The sequence below is a fragment of the Erythrolamprus reginae genome, chromosome 11, assembly GCF_031021105.1.
Source record: "Erythrolamprus reginae isolate rEryReg1 chromosome 11, rEryReg1.hap1, whole genome shotgun sequence".
NCBI classification, from domain to species: Eukaryota; Metazoa; Chordata; class Lepidosauria; order Squamata; family Dipsadidae; genus Erythrolamprus; species Erythrolamprus reginae.
Window position 1 is genome coordinate 36,879,072 of NC_091960.1, and position 20,549 is coordinate 36,899,620.

Genomic DNA, 20,549 nt, shown 5'->3' on the forward strand with positions numbered 1-20,549 from the left:
GAGCCATTGCAACTCTTACAAAATTGGTGACACACATATCGCCTGCCTTATTGTCACCAACACCTGAGTGGCTTCTGTGGCCAATCAATGTGGAATTTCCCATATTTAATGTTAAGAAGGATCCTAAAGGATAATGACATATTTTAGCTTTTTGGCAAGAACTAGTAGAAATAGACATGCAGACTTAGTAAATAGTTTGACAATGATGAGGGAGTTATTTGTTTAGTAGAGTGGTGGCATTTTGGAAAAAACTGTTCTTGTGTCTAGTTGTCTTGGTGTGCAGTGCTGTGTAGCGACGTTTTGAGGGTAGGAGTTGAAACAGTTTGTGTCCAGGGTGCGAGGGGGTAGTAAATATTTTCCTCGTCCACTTTTTGACTTGTGCAGTCTACAGGTCCTCAATGGAAGGCAGGTTGGCAGCCATTGTTTTCTCAGCAGTTCTGATTCTCCTCTGAAGTCTGTAGGTCTTGTTGGGTTGCAGCACCAAACCAGACAGTTACAGAGGTGCAGATGACAGACTCAGTGATTCCTCCGTAGAACTGGATCAGCAGCTCCTTGGGCAGTTTGAGCTTCCTGAGCTGGCGCAGAAAGAACCTTCTTTGTTGTGCTTTTTTGATGACGTTTTTGATGGTAGATGACCATTTTAGGTCTTGAGATATAGAAATTTGAAGAGAATTTAGGCGCTTCAATTGGGGCAAAAGCAGAGCTGGGCTGCTAAAGGGGAAAGGTGATGTGTGCTCGCCCCCGGGACTCTGCGGAGTCCAGTGCAATTCTGCTACTGCACCTGGGCAGGTAGCAAAATCGCATAGGACACGCAGGGGCGCCTGTGGCTGCCCAGGTGCCATAGCAGAATTGTGCTGGACTCCCCAACACTCAGAGCCCGGAGGGGGGGCAGCACTCGTCACCCTCCCCCCTTAGCAGCCCCCCCTCTGCCTTCCCTTCCATTCTAATCAGGTAGGAGGAGTTTTTTCAACTTTTGTTTTGATCTGCAGGCGCTGCTTCCGGATCTCCCTCTCGTCGCCCGTGACGTCACTCGCGGCAGCCGGAAGAGCGCCTCGGCTCACCCGGAAGTCGTTGCCGGCCGCCCTCTCGTTCCTCAGCCGCTGTCGCCGCCGCCAACATGGGGAAGCCGCGTTTCCAGGGCCGCCGGGCCAGCCTCAACCCGTCGCGCGCCAGCACCAACCCGGGTGAGCGGAGCCGCGGTCGGGAGGGCGGGCGGTTGGGTGCGGAGCTGGGCGGGCGGTGGACGCTGAGCCTCCGTTTTTGTCCCCACAGATCGCCCGTCCGGCGCCGGCGCCGGCGGCCACAACATGAGGGACCGCGCCACCGTCCGGCGCCTCAATATGTATCGGCAGCGGGAGCGCCGGTGAGTGGAAGGGCCGGAGCGCTGGGCGATGCTGCGAGCCTTGAACCGGGAGGGACTCGCGGGCGGCTCTTCCCGGCTCCAGCCCCCGGCTTAGCTCTTCCCTGGTGAAACAGGCTCAATACGATCATAAGAACATAAGACCCTAAGAAGAGCCATGCTGAGTCAGGCCAAAGCCCATCGAGTCCAGCATTCTGTGGCCCTCAATGCCCCCCCCCCCAATTGTCCTTGGGGATCTTGAGCAGAAAGAGAAGACCAGACCCTCCCTTTCCCCTGACCCCCAACAAATGGGACCGAAGGGAACCCTGCCTGCCTCAACCAACATAAAGGCGGCATTTGGATACCTGTTTCAATAACAGGAAGGAAGGAGTCTTCGGAGAGGGGCGGCATACAAATCTAATAAATAAATAATAATAATAATAGTAATTATTATTATTATTTTTGAAGGAAGGAGGGAGGGAGGGAAGGAGAACCTAAGAAGTCCATCAAGTCCAGCACTCTGTGTCCCACAATGGCCCCCCAATTGTCCATGGGGATCTTGAGCAGAAAGTGAAGGCAAGACCCTCCCTTTCCCCTCACCCCCAACAAGTGGTACTCAAAGGAATCCTGGTACTCAAGGGTCTCCTGCCTGCCTCAACCAACATAGAGGTGGCACAAGGACATCCATTTCAATAAGTCACTTGTGGCTGGGCCCAGTGAAGGGCTACCAAACTTTTTACTATCATGCTGTGGGCGTGATATGCATTTTCTTTCAGCATCTTTCAGTGCAAATTGGGTGCTTTGGGGTGGAGCTCCATTTTTGCTACCCCACTGTGTTCTCCCCCTGTCTGGGCAGAAGCCCAACCCTGGCTGTGCCTCGCCGTCGGGTTCAGATCGGATCAGCGACATCCGCTTTCTCCAATGTTGCTCTTTATGCAGGAACAATCGTGGGAAAGTGGTCCGGCCGCTCGAGTTCCAGTCCACGGTGGCACCAGGCACCGTAGCCCGCGTGGAGCCCAACATTAAATGGTTTGGTAAGCTTGCTCTGATTGGGACAGTTGTTGGGGTGGTTCTGTGCTTGAGTTTCATTTACCCCAAAGCTGAATCAGAGAGGCTGAACAAGTGCTGTGTTGCTCTCTGCATCTTGTTAATCCAAGCTACATCAGGCACCAACAATTGGAACATCCTCTTCATGTAGGAAACACACGTGTGATCAAGCAGACCTCTCTCCAGAGATTCCAGGAGGAGATGAAGACGGTGATGAAAGATCCTTATCAAGTGGTCATGAAACAAAGCAAGTTGCCCCTCTCTCTGCTCCATGACCGGATTAAACCTCATGTGAGTAGTATGCTTGTCCTGTTGACCCAGGTATTACCACTGTGTATGGGTGGAGGCTCAGAGGGTTGAACTCTGGGGGAGACTCTAGCTGCATTCTCTATCTCCTTACACTCATTCCCGCCTCACAGAATGAGACACCTTCTGCCAATTAAGAAATATAAGACTGCAATAGGAAAGCCTAGTGGAGATGCATCATTTATATTTATAGTTGTGTACATCTTTGTTCACATTTGCTTACTGAGAGCCTGAAAGAGCGAAAGAACAAATTTATTTATTTATTTAGCACATGGCATACAATGTCAGGGAAATCTACATTTATATTACACACAATGCCTAGATTGCTGGTTCATTAAAAATTATAATAAAAGAGAGAAAACAAAAAGACGGGATTTAAGGTTTTGCTTAAAAGATGATTCGATGCGAAAGGCCAACCATGAGGAGCTTTGCATGCCCAGGTGTGAGGTTCTCCCCACTCATGTGCTCATTGACATGAAGCGCTAGCTGGATGGTTCATCCACTCAGGCAGCTCCCAGGCTCTCCTGTAGGACCTCTTCTTCCTGCCCAGTTTGCATTAGGTTTTTCATGGGCTGCCGTTCTCACTGGCCTAACTATAAAGAGGAGAGGAACGGTGAAATGGGATATACTCAAAATATATACAATTTGGCCTGATCGTTCTACTACTTTTTCTCTGTCAGAAGGTGCCTAGCAAAATCCTGGTCCCAAATTGTCTCTGTTGGGAAAATACTTCCCTATACAAAGTGATGCTGTTCAGGGGCTGGAAGTCCCAAGTGGGATGGAGGTGCCAGCTGCTTTCAAGCTACTGGTGGATTCTACCTGTCGTTTTGCCAGATCCCAATGTCTTCATCTCAAGTCCAAAAATGTTTTTTTGTTCTGGTTTAATGGCCACATTTCTTATTTTCCTGTGTAGTTTGATTTTCCTCTGAACAGCTCTTTTTTTTCAACAGTTCCCATATGTCTTTAATAAAATGAAAACTATAAATTCTCACTAGAGTCCTCTGAAGTTCAAGCACGTATCACTCACAGCTGTTCTTATTAGCTAGAGAAGAGTTGGTTCCAAAGAAAGAGCTGGCTTTCCAAAACAGAAATCAAGCTGTGAGGAAGATTAGAATAGAATAGAATGGAAGTTTTATTGGCCAAGTGTGATTGGACACACAAGGAATTTGTCTTGGTGCATATGCTCTCAGCGTACATAAAATAAAATATACATTTGTCAAGAATCATGTGGTACAACACTTAACGCTTGTCATAGGGGGTCAAATAAGCAATGAAGAAGCAATATTAATAAAAACCTTAGGATACAAGCAACAAGTTACAGTCATACAGTCACCATGGGAGGAAGTGGGTGAAAGGAATGATGAGAAAAACTAGTAGAATAGAAGTGCAGATTTAGTAGAAAGTCTGACAGTGTTGAGGGAATTATTTGTTTAGTAGAGTGATGGCGTTCGGAAAAAAACTGTTCTTGTGTCTAGTTATCTTGGTGTGCAGGGCTCTGTAGCAACGTTTTGAGGGTAGGAGTTGAAACAGTTTGTGTCCAGGATGTGAGGGGTCAGTAGTTAGCTAGAGAAGAGTTGGTTCCAAAGAAAGAGCTGGCTTTCCAGAACTGAAATCAAGCTGTGGGGAAGATTATGCTGGATAGTTCTGAATTTTGGCAGAATTAAAGCTCAGTGGTTGAAAGAAAGCAGGCAAGCAAACACACAGCAATATCTTCATCCTTGTAACTTCAATCACAGAGGAAGGAAGGGATGCCAAACCACGAAGTTTACACTGGCTAGCATAGCCTGCTTTGGGCCAGGAGTGGTGTTGCTGGCCCTATATCTGTTCTCAGGGGGGGAAAGTTCAGGGGGAAAATTCCTTGTGGGGTCCAGGTGAGCTGGAGCAACCTGTTTTGATCCAGGATGATGTAGACGGGATCTTTTCCCTCTTTCAGCATTCCCAAGTCCACATTCTCGATACAGAAACCTTTGGAACGACCTTTGGCCCGAAGTCACAGCGCAAGCGACCAAACCTCCTGGCAAGCGACATGCAGTCCCTGGTGGAAAACGCCATAGCTGAAACCAGCAACTACAGCCAAGAGAAAGACCGGGATCTGGTGACAGAGGACACCGGAGTGAGGTATGCTGTAGGAACAGAAAACTAGAAATACGGCTTGGTGTGGAGGGTGATGCGTTTTTACCCTTTAGTTGGAGGGTTGTTAGGTGTCCCATTAAAACGGCGGCCACAGGCCGGAGGTGTCACATGCAGGCCGTGTCCACTCCGGCTTTGCAAAGGCAAAAAAGTCACGATACATCATCATCCAGCCTGTGACACGATTTGAGTTTGACACCCGTGCCTAATGGAGTCTGGGTGGTACCCACCTATATCCCTAATCACTACTTGCTCCAGCTACATTATTGGGAACACCTGGATGTTATTTTGGTCCTGTGTTCAAGGCATCTCATTGACAACAACACGGCCAAAAGTGTTCTTGCGGCAAAAAGAGCGGTTCCTGGCATGCCCCCCCCCCTTTCTCAGGAAAGTAGTTGGAGGGGCTTTATTTTGGGGTGGGGCTTATTTCAGTGCATACACTGAAAAGCCTGATTGGCCTTATTATGGGGACATGTATTATTGATTTTTGGGAAAACGCGATAGTCGTCTGCTGACGTATAGTGTGCCTGTGCTTTTGTGCTGCTGGATCTTCTGGTTCCCTTTTCCAGGATGGAGGCGCAAGAAGAAATCTATAAAAAAGGACAGTCTAAGCGGATCTGGGGAGAACTTTACAAGGTATATGAAAGGGTGGTGAATGTGGTTGTGTAATTGTGCTCTCAGAAACATTTCTGACTAAGGCAATGGGAAAGCTATTCCTGCCAATGTATCCTGAGGTAGCTTGCTTATTTTTATTGTTTTCATCCCTCCTTTATTACTTGTATAAGTAACTGAAGGTGGCAAACATATCTAATACCTGTTCTTCCTCCTGTTTTCCCCTGTGAGGTGGGACTGGGCTGAGAGAGGGTGACTGGCCCAAAAACACCCAGCTGGCTTTCATGCCTAAGGCCGTGCCTGGACTCAGCATAAAACCCACCTCTGTCGCCAGGCATGGGGAAATTGAGATACTCTTTCCCCTAGGCCTCTACAATTTTATGCATGGTATATGTATTTTTGGTTTTTATAATAATGGGTTTTTAACTGTTTTTAGTATTGGATTATTATTATATGCTGTTTTATTATTGTTGTTAGCCGCCCCGAGTCTGCGGAGAGGGGCGGCATACAAATCCAATAAATAAATTGTAGCTTCTAATTTGTAGCCTGATTCCCTAACCTGTAGACCAAAAGCACAGAGTTTCTTCCAAGTTAAAGCAGGCCTGAAGTTTGAGGTGTTCAATTCTAGATTTCTCAACTCAGGCTCGGGACAGAACTGCTTATCTGCATAGTTTGGAATGCTTGAACTTGATTGCTATGAAGAATTAAAACACGGAAATCCTCCTGGGTGCTTCCCCAGCCCACTAAATCTCTCGCCCTGTCTCTGGACTGCCAGGTGATAGATTCCTCCGATGTCATTGTGCAAGTGCTGGATACCAGAGATCCCATGGGGACCCGCTCCCCTCACGTGGAGGCCTACCTGAAGAAGGAGAAGCCCTGGAAGCACCTCATTTTTGTCTTGAACAAATGTGACCTTGTGCCCACGTGGGTGACGGTAGGTCCCTTGGGGAATGAGGTGGGGCACAAAAAGAAGTCTCCAGGGCAGACAGACCATTTTTGCACATGAGCCTGGGAAATGGCAGCTTGCAGAGGTTTAAGTCAGAAATGACATTTTGCAACTGCTTGGACGTGTGCTTCAACCTCCTGCATCATGGAATGGTTTGAAAGGGTGGGGGGGCAGGAGTTTCAGAGCCTGTCAGCTAACGTTTCCCCCCATTTCACATGGATGACTTGGAAGTGGGAGATTTTGCACTTTTACTCTCCCCTCCAAAGACCACCCAAATTGGGGGCCTATCAAAATTTGGCCCAGTTTGGTAGTAGAAGATTTGCAACCTGTTCTGTCGGCCTCTCTGGTAGACTCCTCCCAAAAATTCACAGGTACAAATTTCAGACACACACACGTTTGAAAATTCAAAACAATGTTCTTTATAATGAAAATTCATCAAGCCCTCTTTTGGTATAGCCAAGAGCACTTGTCTCCAAACAAACTGGTAATTGGTACAAGTCCCTTATCAGTTCTGTGATACTTAGCTTGCAGCTGTGAGGCAATTCACAGTCCTTCTTCTTTCACAAAGTGAAACACACTTTGCTCTGGTTTAGTTTCAAAGCGGGGAAAAATCAGCACACATAGGTCGAAGTCAGTAAAGCAGTCACGAAACACAACGATCAGATAATCCTCCACAATGGCCAAACCCACAGGCTGCTCTTTATAGCAGCCTCACTAATGACCACAGCCCTACCCAACCACAGGTGGCCTCATTTTCTTTGATAATAATCTCTCAGTTTTTGTTGCCTATGCATCGCTCTCCGCATGCGTGGCTGTATCATTAACTCTTGTTCTGAATCCAAGGAGGAGCTAGATAATTGATCTCCTTCTGAGCTGTCTGCCCCACTCTCCTCCTCCCTGTCACTCATGTCTTCTTGGTCAGAGGAGCCTTCATCAGCAGATTCCACCGGGGGCAAAACAGGCCTGCAGCATGTGGATGTCTCCCCCACATCCACAGTCCTTGGGGCAGGAGCTGGGCCAGAGCTAACCACAACACTCCTTAAGCTGTTGGCTTGCATGGGATGGAGGGGCTACCAACGCGTGTCTTGTTTCTTCCAGAGGCGCTGGGTGGCAGTGCTGTCTCAGGAGTATCCGACCTTGGCGTTTCACGCCAGCCTCACAAACCCTTTTGGAAAAGGTGCCTTCATTCAACTTTTGCGGCAGTTTGGAAAGGTATAGTAACCCTTTGTGCCTGCCTTGAGTGCACTGAGGAATGCTGTGTTAGGTGGCCCACCACTTCAGTATGAGCTGGCTGTGTGCTGCAGCTGCAAGGAAAGCCCACAGTAGTAAGAGCACACTTGGAACGTTGCGTCCAGTTCTGATCACCATGATAGAAAAACTGTAGCTGATCCAAAGCTTCTTTCTCTAATTCTTGGGGTGTTTGTGTGTCGTCCTGTGTTTTGTCCCTAACAGCTGCATGTAGATAAGAAGCAGATCAGTGTGGGATTCATTGGATACCCGAACGTGGGGAAGAGCTCAGTAATCAACACTCTCCGCTCCAAGAAAGTCTGCAACGTGGCTCCCATTGCTGGTGAAACCAAGGCAAGCTTCCCCACAGATCCAGGAATAACATGTAGCCATTGTGATTGACAGGGCTTCTTCTGCCCGAAGGCAAGGTCTCCTGTGTCAGCATGAAGTAGGCTCTCATTTCTACAATTGCAGAACTGCAGGGCTGGACTGAAAGTGCCTGGTGTGCAGTTCATAGTCCTCTCTACTTAAGGTTTTACTTCTGCAGATATAAACATTATTATTATTATTATTATTATTATTATTATTATTATTATTATTATTATGTCAGTACAACACAGCAAACGAGTTCACTATGCTGGATTTCATACTTCATCCCCAGTCGGGCGCTTCCCAAGCACCTAGGACTGCGTGATGTAGCGGCGGATTATGTTTGCCGATCCCAGTAAAGCCGCCTTTTGCAATTGACAGGTGGAGATTTTGTCAATTCCGATGGTTTTCAAATGTCCACTGAGATCCTTGGGCACTGCGCCCAGCGTGCCAAGGACCACTGGGACCACTTTCACTGGCTTATGCCGGAGTCGTTGCAGCTTGATTTTTAGATCTTCAATAATAATAATAATAATAATAATAATAATAATAATAATAATAATTTGTTAGATTTGTATGCTGCCCCTCTCCGTAGACTCGGTAGACTTGATAACTTGTCACCATTCCTTGGAGGGGGACGCTGAACAAAACTTTTATTAGGTGGCCCAAAGACTTAAAAATGGCCGTGTTGGAATTAGCATCTAAAGTGAGAAACTTTGTGTCAATATGCCCAAATGATTCCCCCCCCCCCGGTCCCAAACCCCCTCAAAATCCCCTTGCCACATAAATGTGATTTTGACTTTTTGCTGATATGTGTGAACCTTAGAAAATCTATCATTAGAGACAAGAAAAACAATTTTACTGTATGCCCTGCAGTCTAGCATGCTTGCTAAATAGCCTTTCCAAAGTAATAGCAGGTAAGATAATGGCACCAAAGGGCTACTCACAAGTTCCCTGGCTATGAAAGTCTTCATGTTCAGATTTATTTATTATTTATTAATCAGATTTGTATGCTGCCCCTCTCCGCAGAGTCGGGGCGGCTCACAGCAATAATAATACAATGTAAACAAATCTAATATTTAAGTTAATTTAAAACCCCAATTTAGAAAGCAATCGTACAGACTGACATACCATGCATACATTTTATAAGCCTAGGGGGAAGGAAAGTCTCAATTCCCCCATGCTTGACGACAGAGGTGGGTTTTAAGGAGCTTATGAAAGGCAAGGAGGGTGGGGGCAACTCTGATATCTGGGGGGAGTTGGTTCCAAAGGGTTGGGGCCGCCACAGAGAAGGCTCTTCCCCTGGGTCCCGCCAAACGACATTGTTTAGTTGATGGGACCCGGAGAAGGCCAACTCTCGAATAGTATCAAGAGCTAGTGCCGTGTGTTTTGTTCCTTGTGAAATAAAAGACAATCTGGCCTTTCCCCCCTGCAGGTGTGGCAGTACATCACTTTAATGCGCCGAATCTTCCTTATTGACTGCCCAGGTGTGGTGTACCCCTCGGGAGACTCGGAAACAGATATTGTACTGAAAGGAGTTGTAAGTATCAAGGGAGACATTGGGCAAAGTTTTTTCCTGCCTTAGTCTGATTTTGCCAGGCTTATTTATTATTGAAACGTTGCCAAGATTCAGGTGCTTAAATAATCACAATAGATTAGTTTACTTAAAATTTTAGTAAGCTATTTGACGCAGTGGGACCACAGCCTACTTATTAATAAGATGGAAAAATGTGGAAGAGACAGCGCCACTATCCAAATATGTTCATAGATAGTTGGTTGACAAACTGCACTCAACCTCTGATCCTCAGTGGAGCCACATATACATGGAGTGGGGTGCCCCAGGGTTCTGTCTTTGGCCAGTGCTCTTCAACATCTTAGAAACATAGAAACATAGAAGACTGATGGCAGAAAAAGACCTCCTGGTCCATCTAGTCTGCCCTTATACTATTTCCTGTATTTTATCTTACAATGGATCTATGTTTATCCCAGGCAAGTTTAAATTCAGTGACTGTGGATTTATCTACCACGTCTGCTGGAAGTTTGTTCCAAGGATCTACTACTCTTTCAGTGAAATAATATTTTCTCATGTTGCTTTTGATCTTTCCCCCAACTAACTTCAGATTGTGGCCCCTTGTTCTTGTGTTCACTTTCCTATTAAAAACATGAATGATTTAGATGAGGGGATAGAAGGGGAGCTCATAAAATTTTCAGATAACACAAAGCTGGAAAGAACAGCCAACACTTTAGAACGTGGATGTCAAACTCAAACTGTGTAGAAATCTTTGCCTTTGGTAAAAGCTGGGCGTTTCCTGTCATTTCCAGGTCCAGGTAGAAAAAATCAAAAGTCCAGAAGACCACATTGCTACAGTGCTGGACAGAGCCAAGCCGGAATACATCACCAAGACGTATAAAATAGAATCCTGGGAAAATGCAGAGGATTTTTTGAAGAAGTTGGCATTCCAGACTGGGAAGTTACTAAAGGTGAACCTGATCTTATGGGTGCTGAATAGAGAAAGGAATTTGGAGCCCTTGGTGTGGACATTTGTTCAGCAAGTGAGATGTTTTCTGAAGGAGATCCTGCTTCTGAGGACCCTACAGGGAGCAGACGGAAGGGATAAGAGAGAAAAGACGATTGTGGAACAAGGAGATGATGACTTAGTGTGACTGCTCGTGGCTCATGCTCTAGGAAAGTGATGGCGCACGGAGCCATATCTGCTGGCATGTGAGCCATTGCCCTAGCTCAATTCCAATGTACATGTATGTGCTGGCCATCTGATTTTTGGCTCGCACAGAGGCCCTGGGAGGGTGTTTTTGCCTCCCAGAGAGTCTCTGGGAGATAGGGAAGAGCATTTTTATCCTTCCCACAACTCCAGGGAAGCCTTTGGAGCCTGGGGAGGGTGAAACAGGAGCCTATTGGGCCCACCAGAAGTTGGAAAACAGGCTGCTTCTGGCCTGCAGAGGGCCTGGGGGGGGGGGGGGCAAGAGAAGCTGTTTTTGCCCTTCCCAGACATTGAATTATGTGTGTGGGCACTCACGCATGCACAATAGGTCACACCCACGCTCTTTCGGCACCCAAGGGAAAAAAGGTTCGCCATCACTGCTCTAGAAGGCTGGAATGGGGTTCATGGTCATTTGGGGAGTGTCCCTTTGTTCTTGCACATTGGGTGAAGTCTACGGAGAGAGTGGCATAAAAATCGAATGAATGGATAGATGGATGGATGGATGAATCAGGCCATCATAGTACACAGTGAAACATTTTGAGGAGGGATGGTATGAGTCCAGCCATAAGTGCCTTCTCTACCTCTCCCCTGCTCCCCCCCACCCACACATCCTGCCTGGAGTCTTGGTCCCAGGTCCCTTCGTCACCGGGCTGTTCTCTTTGATCCCCTCCCTTCCCTTCTCCAGCTGTGACCGCTGGTCCTTCTGCCTTTCCAGGGAGGAGAGCCTGATCTGCACACGGTCAGTCGGATGGTGCTGAACGACTGGCAGAGAGGACGCATCCCATTCTTTGTGAAGCCTCCAAATGCGGAACAGGATGCGCAGGTAAGGGGTGCCAGAGCAGCTTGAGTGTTTCTTTCCAAAAAGACAAAAAGGGGAAGGATTCCTGAAAGCAAATAAGAGGGCAGTAGTTAACAATCAAGCAGTTTTTAAGCAGGACCGATAATGCGCTGGCTTTCAACAAAGAACTTGAAATAATAGAAATGTTCCTTCCCTTGTAACAATTTGTCTTCCTAGGGTCCCTACGAATATCCGTAATGTCCATCTGTCAATATACACTAGGCTAGGGGTAGGCAAAGTTGGCTCTTCTATGACATGTGGACTTCAATTCCCAGAATTCCTGAGTTAGCATGATGGGCTGAGGAATTCTGGGAGTTGCAGTCCACAAGTCATAGAAGAGCCAACTTTGCCTACCCCAGCACTAGGCAGACAACTATGAGGAGCCTTTTCTGTGCCTTTACATAGAAACGTAGAAACAGAAGATTGACGGCAGAAGAAGACCTCATGGTCCATCTAGTCTGCCCTTATATTATTTTATTTTAGGATGGATCTATGTTTATCCCAGGCATGTTTAAATTTAGTTACTGTGGATTTACCAACCACGTCTGCTGGGAGTTTGTTCCAAGGATCTACTACTCTTTCAGCCCCCTTGTTCTTGTGTTCACTTTCCTATTAAAAACACTTCTCTCCTGAACCTTATTTAACCCTTTCACATATTTCAATGTTTCGATCATGTCCCCCCTTTTCCTTCTGTCCTCCAGACTCTACAGATTGAGTTCATTAAGTCTTTCCTGATACGTTTTATGCTGAAGACCTTCCACCATTCTTGTAGCCCGTCTTTGGACCCTTTAAGTGTCCATCTTCACACAAGATGAGGAGGGCCCACCTTAATTGAAAAAAAAAAATCGCACATAGCATCCTTCTCATGGCTGTAAACTGCTCATGGGAATAGTTCAGAACAACTATCTTTAATGTACTGGTTGTCCTCAACTTTCAACCATTAATTATTGACCGTTTGAAGTTACAACAGCACTGAAAAAAGTGACTTTTGACCATTTGTCACAGGATCATTGCAGGGTTCATATGGTCACACGATCAAAATTTGAGTGCTTGGCGACTGACTCATTTAGGACAATTTCAGTATCCCTGCTTGTGACCAGATTCATTTAACTTTGGTGGGACTAACTTAACTGCAGTGGTTCCCTTAACAGTGTTGGCAAGAAAGGTCATAAATTGGGTCAAAGGTCACTTAATTGTCTTGTTTAGCAGTGGAAATCTTGAGCTCAGTTGTCATAAGTAGAGGACTCCCTGTAAATATCTTCCTTCTCACATGTTCTGTTGTCAGGGAGAAAAAAAGGAAACTGAGTAATCTTTTATGTCTTCTTTTCAGTCAGATGGGAGGGTTGGATGGTCAGTCGGTGGTGATGCATATGCATAAGTGTGCTTGATTATCCTTTCTCGTGAATCTGGTTTCCGACAGGCAAAGGTCAGGTTGGGATCCTGACCAGTCTTACCTGAAGGCAGAGGGGGGCTGCTAAGGTGGAACGGTGACGTGGCTCTGAGTGTTAGCGGAGTCCAGCGCAATTCTGCTGCTGCACCTGGGCAGGTAGCAAAATCACACGAAGACACCCAGGTGCAGTAGCAGAATTGCGCTGGACTTCGCCAGCATTCAGAGCCCTGGGGTCAAGCACATGTCACCGTTCCACCTTAGCAGCCCCCCTCTGCAAATTACTCAAGACCCACCTTTGTCGCCAGGCATGGGGGAGTTAAGATATTCCTTCCCCTAGGCCATTACAAGTTATGTATGGTATGTTTGTCTGTATGTTGGTTTTTATAATAAGGGTTTTTAGTTGTTTTATTAAATTGGAGTGTTACATGTTGTTTTTTATCATTGTTGTTAGCCGCCCCGAGTCTGCGGAGAGGGGCGGCATACAAATCCAATAAATAATAATAATAATAATAATAATAATAATAATAATAATAATAAGGCCTTCACAAGTAGAAAATTGTACCAAGATTGTTTGGAGTTGAGCAGTCCAGTGGCAAAGTGAATGATGGGGATGCACAAGTAACCTGGCTTGCAGACAAACCTCCATTGCTTAATCTCAGCCCACAGAAGCTGCCTCAGATACGACTGTCGACCTGAGTCACAGCGAGAACCCAGGGATGGAACATCAATGCGAAGGACAGGCTGGGAATAACGAATGTCCCAACGTGACACCGAAATTGCCTTTGCCCCAAGTGCCGCAAAACTATGAGAAGATCACGGTGACCTCCCAGTTCTTGGAAGAGGATCTGGCTCCGGTGAATATACCTTGTGTCAGTGAAACAGACAGTGGTGAAGAAGAAGAGGAAGAGGAGGAGGAGGGGCAGAGTTTCCCACATGGGAGGCCAACCTGCGAGGCTAATCCCAGAGAAAACCCAAAGGTATCACTTAGGTCCCTGGACGAGAAGATTGCCAAGTACAAGAGATTCCTGGAGAAGGCAAAGGCCAGGAGGTTCTCAGCAATAAGGTAGGACACCCGAGCTGCCTTGGTTCAGCTGATTGGTCAGAAAAAAGGGCCTAAAAACGCCGACTAACGATTGGGGTGGAATGGACAAGTATGTTTTTCTTCCCTTGATTTTGTGTCCCATCTCATATCCTCCCCCCCCCCCCCCAATGCTAAACAGTCAACACCTAATGGTGCACAATTGAGATAAATAGCTCACCTACTACTGATGGCCGTTATTCAGCCGTAGGTGATGGCTTGAATAAAAGACTTTGGAACACACCCATATTCTGCCCATTTCTGCAGCAGGGAAGCCCCTGGAAACATAGAGGTGGTTGGGTTGGTGGGAGACTGCAGTTTGGGAAGTGGGAGCCTATGAGAAGAAGTGACATCGCCATCCTTGCCTTGTATAAATGCAAGTAGATGGTGTGTCTCCCCCCGTTTCCCCCCAGTATAATCCTAAAAAGGGGATTCTTCCAGGTTCAATGCAGCTCCCACCACCACTGATTTACAAAACATTGAGTCAGGGTTAACTGAGCAGCCAGAGAGATTTCTCTCCATGATTTGTCCTTCGCCTGGTCTTTCAGGTTTTACAGTGTACACTCATGGCTGCTGTAACTGAATCCAGGCTTCTGGCTGTGGGCCATCCTCTTCCTCTTTCCTTCCACTTTCCCCAGCATTGTATGTAGTCCTCACTTAATGCCCACAGTTGGACTGGCAACTCTGTTACTAAGCAACACATCATGTGACTGGACATCAGATTGACCTCACTCCCACTGCAGTTGTTAAGTGAGGCATCACGTGACTTGTAATTTTACTGTGTTTCCTCATTGCCTTTTTTTAAAAATCCAGCTATAAATCAGGCCAATGGAGAGCACCAGACTGCTGGACTTGCAACAGTCATAAGTATCTGTTGATTGTGAAAGCACAAACATTTCAATCATGTAATAACTGGGATGCTGCAACAGTCATAAGTGCAGTGACTTATTGTAAAGTTATTTTTTCTGTTGCAACTTTGTTGTCTAAACTGAGCAGTCTTAGCAGTTGTTAAGCAAGGACTGTCTATACAGCCTTCTCCAGAATCAGGTCTTGCCACATGCCATTTGTACATTGAGTGAGAACACACAGTGTGATCCATTTGTTCTTTTTCTTGGCTGTTTCCACAGCTACCTATTTGTAAAATATATATTCTACATTATATTTTTTCAACTTACGATTATTATTACGCAGCCGCGAGAGCCATCGTGGGGCTTCCAAGATTCGCCCATGTTTCTTCAACACTCCGTGGCCTGCATTGGCTGCCGATCAGTTTCCGGTCACAATTCAAAATGTTGGTCATGACCTTTAAAGCCCTACATGGCATTGGACCAGATTACCTCCGGAACCACCTGCTACCGCACGAATCCCAGCGGCCGATAAGGTCCCACAGAGTTGGCCTTCTCCGGGTCCCGTCAACTAAACAATGTTGTTTGGCGGGCTCCAGGGGAAAAGCCTTCTCTGTGGCGGCCCCGGCCCTCTGGAACCAACTCCCCTGGAGATTTGAACTGCCCCCACCCTCCCTGTCTTTCGTAAACTACTCAAGACTCATTTATACCGCCAGGCATGGGGGAGTTGAGATATTCCTTCCCCCTAGGCCATTACAAGTTATGCATGGTATGTTTGTGTGTATGTTTGGGTTTTATAAATAAGTGTTTTTAGCTGGTTTATTATTGGATTGTTTTTATCGTTGTTGTTAGCCGCCCCGAGTCTACGGAGAGGGGCGGCATACAAATCCAATAAATTATTATTATTATTATAGTAGAGAATTAGCCTGTCCTATGAAACTTAAGGCTATACAACTGCTAAGTGGAATGGGTTTAGGTAGAGTAACTGTTTGTTTGTTTGCTTTCCTGCCTAGAATCCCTAAGGGCCTGAATGAAAAAATAGTTCCAAAACCAGAATTGGATACAGTGGCTGTTGAAACTCAGAGGACTAGAGGTATGGTGGCTCCTTTGGCAATGCACATTTCATAGCTTTATTCTTATAAAGGGCCAGCGCTGGCTTAATTCCACATGATGCATTTAAGCCACAGAGTTTTGTGTTGCAATGCAAATAGTCCACTCCTCCACAAATGTTCTTTTCAAAACTATCAAGTGTTACTCATCTGCATGGATTTTGATTGACACCTGAATCACTGACCATGTGCATTGAAGACTGGTTGTTAAGGAGTGACTCTGAGAAGGTGTAGTTGCCCTTGTTCACTTTGGAGGGCTCCCAAAAGCACAGTATAGGCTAGAACAGTGTTTCCCAACCTTGGCCACTTGAAGATATCTGGACTTCAACTCCCAGAATTCCCCAGCCAGCGAATGCTGGGAGTTGAAGTCCAGATATCTTCAAGTTGCCAAGGTTGGGAAACACTGGCCTAGAAAGCTGAAGCACAAAGGCCCACAGCTATTCTGGAAAGCACTTTTCCTCATGCTGTGACCTACTTTGCTTCTTGTGTTTGTTGAATTTATTTAAGATATGCATCAGAGAAAAGGGGTGGTGGTGTCATTTCATCTGGAAGGGGAGCACAGCCATCCCATTGCGAAACAGTTCTGTCCCTTACTGGAAAACCTAGTTGCTCACAATGTTTGGCTCTTCAGAAAGAGCTTTGTCTCTTACTATTCTTGACACACTTCTTTTAGGAAAAAGGAAGAAAAGGAAGATTTCAGAGGGAGAGGAACAGCAGAGTCCCAGCATCTGCAAGAAACCAAATTCAAAGGAGGTAGGTGTGAGCAGGGAAGTCTGGCTAAGAGGCTTTGGGACGGTCACTTTATCTCAAACCATCTCATGGAAATGTTCCGGGGAAAACATTAGGAGGTGGGAGCATTCGGTAGGTCACCTTGAGTTATATAGAAACGTAAGGCAGGATGTAGATCCGTTGTCCTCTGTGGTTTTCATAAGGTGCAGCCCAAGGGGAACTTTATGCGGCATAGTTGTCATGTAGTGTGGATTTTAAAAATAGAATTGTTGTAGCGTTTTACAATTTTTCCCCCTTTTGAGATTGTAAATTACAGCTAATACATTGTCCACTGTCTTGGATTTTTACAAAACCCTTTGCCTTTGCAGAAGAGAAGAGCAGAGCGACAGCAGCGCTCAAAGAAAGTTGGTGTTCGATATTATGACACTCACAATGTCAAAAATAGAAACAAGAACAAGAGGAAAAGTGACACTGAAGCTCAGAGGTTTACAACCCAAGATAAATAAAGATACTTTCTTGAAATTGTTGTCTTTATAAATCCGCATAGCAAACATTTACAACATGAAAACTGTTGAATATCATTTGGGATCCTTACAAAAGACACAATTGGTGTGAAAACCATCAAGAACGGCAGAAAAAGTAAGATGTCTTCCTACTTTTGCCTTATAGTGGATGGTAAAAGAGAAGTTGATCGGGATGTGTGATCACCAGTTAAACCACCAAATCAAACTTCAGGAGTCAGGATTAATTTTAACGCATTTTGTACAGTTGGGCAGACTCGCGCATAGAACTAAAATACTGGGTTTGTTGTTGTTGTTTTAAAAAAGCACCTCTATTATTTACCTCCAGTAAATATTAATTGAAAAAAAATCCCAAGCCGGTTGAGATTCTCTTTAAATGTGCAAGAGACATTTGAACAGTATTTGGATTTATGCTGATTCAGATGAGGTGGAACAGTTTAGATAAACTCTTTCAGGAAAAAATCTCTCTACAGCCGTGTCCTCCTTTTCTCCTCAAGGCACTTTTTGCATTGGACGGACAAAGCTTATTTCTTCGGTGCAATGATGCCTTCGAGCTGGGCCTAAAATGCAAACAAGCAGTTAATCAGTGAGGGCTACTTCTCCCCGAGAGATGGTGCTGCTACGCATGAAGGACAGACACTGTATCAAATATTTTACCACTGGACCATTCTGAAACAGCATGCGGTTGGCTTAGAAATTAAAGCACAATTGTTAAGATTGAAAAACAATCCTGAGTGGGTTTGTTTTAGAGCAGAGGTCTTCAAACTTGGCAACTTGAAGACTTGTGGACTTCAACTCCCAGAATTCTCCAGCCAGTTGCCAAGTTTGGGGACCCCTGTTTTAGAGATTTTAACACCGCCAGCCGTGTAAATTGCCCCGGTCCAACTCAGCCCAAAACACAAAACAAGTCCAGGTAGTTCTCAACTTACAACCAGTTGCTTAGTGACTGTTTTAAATTACAATGGACTTGTCAAAAGCAATTTATGATTTGATTTGAAAGATGTGACTCCAGCACCCTGTCACATGATCACATTTTGGACACTTGGCAACTGGTTCATCTTTGCAGCAGAATGGCAAAAACCTGGATAAAATGGATTCACATTTTGAAACACGATTTAAGTATTGCCCACAAGATCATATGCTGCAACGTCCTACCAGTCAATGACTACTTCAGCTTCCACCGCAACAACACAAGAGCACGCAACAGATTCAAACTTAATATTAACTGCTCCAAACTTGACTGTAAACAATCGAGTTGTCGAAGCGTGGAACTCATTACCAGACTCAATAGTGTCAACCCCTAACCTCCAACATTTCTCCCTTAGACTCTCCACGCTTGACCTCTCCAGGTTCCTAAGAGGTCAGTAAGGGGCGTGCATAAGTGCCCCGGTGTGCCTTCCGTCCCCTGTCCAATTGTCTTTCCTTTATCTCGTATATCATATATATTTTCTTCCTTTCATATATCTTCTCTATTTTTACATATTTTTCTTTATATATATTACTTCATGTCTATTCTCTTCCATATGTGTTGTGTATTGGACAAATGAATAAATAATTAAAAAAAACATGCTTACAATGCAAAACCCCCCATCCAAATCAGGTCTGCTCAGGCAGTAAACTGCTTAACTAATTCTGGGCTCAATTATGGTTAATCAAGAATTAGTGTTGAAGGCAGAGTAATGTGACTACAATTGCCGCCAATTAAAACTAGAACACTCAGTTTGTGTCTCCCCTAACCTTGAGCTGCTGATTAGTCCGCTTCAGGAATTGGACCTCCTCCGTGTGCTTCTTCTCTTCCACCTGTCGCCTTTCCAATTCCCGCTTTTCAATGGCTTCACACTTGGCCTTCTGCTCATTCACCTGTCTCTCCAAGTCCCGTTTCTCATCCTCCAATTCTGCAATCTTGAAACAGAGAAGACACCAGGCAGGGGACCTTTCAGAAGAGCCGGCTGTTGCTTCTCAACCTGCCCTTTTGGCTCTGGGTTGCAGCCTAGGAGGAAAATATGTATGGCCTGGGCCGGACGAGTGCCAGCCAGGGAGCTCCGGCTGACTTTACCTTTCTTTCCATGTCGGATTTGCCCTGCTCAGCCTGCAAGGCCTTCCTCATGCCGAAGGCCACGCTGCTCTCGTAGAGGGTCTGGTATGCCGCGATGGTCATCCGGATCTCGTCTCGCACGCGCAGCAGCAGCAGCCCACGCTCGGCGCAGTTGATGGTCACCTGCCGGATGAGCTCGTCTGTGGGAGAAGGAGGGAGAAGTCAGGCTTTGCCCCAGAGGGGGGCTGCTTAGGGGGGACGGTGAGGTGTGCTTGCCCCGTAGCTCTGAGTCCAGCGCAATTCTACTGCAGGTAGTGAAATCGTGCGTGGACACGCAGGTGCGCCCGTGGCTCTAAGTGCTAGTGAAGTCCAGCACAATCCTGCTATTGCACCTGGGCAGGTAACGAAATTGTGTGTGGACATGCAGGTGCGCCCCTGTAACTGCGCTAAAACACAGGTGCACCTGCATGTCTGCATGCAATTTCACTACCTGCCCAGGTGCAGTAGCAGGATTGCCCCGGACTCCGCTAGCCCTCAGAGCCACGAGGCTGAGCACACGTCGCCCTTCCACCTGAGCAGCCCCCCTCTACAAACACACCCACACCCACACACCCAAAGGCTGCTCACCGAAGCACTGGGAGTAGAGCTCTCGGCGCACGGGGCAGATGCCGGTCTCGCGCGCCTGGCGCTGCTGCAGCTTCAGGTCCAGCTGCTCCTGCAGGTGCACCACGTCCATGCGCGTGCTGGGCGTGCTGGAGACCTGCTGCACCCAGAGCTGGTTCTCCTCCGACCATTCTCTGCAAGGGAAGCGCAGGTGAGCGGCCCGGACGCCTCGGCCCAGCCCCCCCCCCCGTAGCCACCCCCCGTCCTCCCTCACCGCGGCGGCAGGATGGCGTTGAGGATCTCCTCGGCCTGCTTGGTGGGGTCCACCGGGGGCGCCGGCGCTTTGCCCTTGGGCGGCGAGACGGGACCGGCGGGCACCGACAGCTGCGGGGTCCCCTTCAGCGGCCGGGCCTGCGGAGCGGCGGAGCGGTCATGACTCCCGGGAGGCCCCGCTGCCCCCCCCCCCCCCCGGCCCCTTCCCTCCGGCCCCGGCCTACCTTGGGGGAGCGCTTCTCGGTGTTCCGGCTGACGAGCACCGGCGTCTCGTAGCGCAGCAGGGAGTCCGCGGGGGGAATCATGGCGGCTCCTGCAGGCCCGACAGGCGCCGAGCCGGTTGCGCCGCCGTTGCCACGGCCACGGGGACGCCGGGGGGCGGGAGCGTGCGCAGGCGCACAAAGGCCCCCTCGCCCGCCATGATGCAAGAAA

General features: G+C 47.1%; 2 protein-coding genes across 2 annotated transcripts; one reads left to right on the forward strand and one right to left on the reverse strand.

Moving 5' to 3' along the window:
• Window positions 1-1,028: 1,028 nt before the first annotated feature.
• GNL2 (G protein nucleolar 2) lies at window positions 1,029-17,207 on the forward strand. Its single transcript, XM_070764155.1, has 16 exons — window positions 1,029-1,184; window positions 1,273-1,363; window positions 2,279-2,373; window positions 2,538-2,677; window positions 4,626-4,810; window positions 5,392-5,458; window positions 6,210-6,368; window positions 7,479-7,592; window positions 7,833-7,961; window positions 9,412-9,516; window positions 10,299-10,457; window positions 11,412-11,519; window positions 13,584-13,987; window positions 15,861-15,940; window positions 16,630-16,709; window positions 17,054-17,207. Exons 1-16 carry the CDS (start codon window positions 1,118-1,120, stop codon window positions 17,189-17,191), a joined length of 2,121 nt encoding a protein of 706 aa, XP_070620256.1. The 5' UTR covers window positions 1,029-1,117; the 3' UTR covers window positions 17,192-17,207.
• Window positions 17,198-20,505, reverse strand: DNALI1 (dynein axonemal light intermediate chain 1). The gene is made up of 6 exons (XM_070764157.1): window positions 20,342-20,505; window positions 20,119-20,255; window positions 19,869-20,038; window positions 19,263-19,441; window positions 18,944-19,108; window positions 17,198-17,766 (listed from the first exon to the last, which is right to left on the reverse strand). The coding sequence occupies exons 1-6, from the start codon at window positions 20,420-20,422 to the stop codon at window positions 17,731-17,733; spliced, it is 768 nt and encodes a 255-aa protein (XP_070620258.1). The 5' UTR covers window positions 20,423-20,505; the 3' UTR covers window positions 17,198-17,730.
• Between the last annotated feature and the right edge of the window lie 44 nt (window positions 20,506-20,549).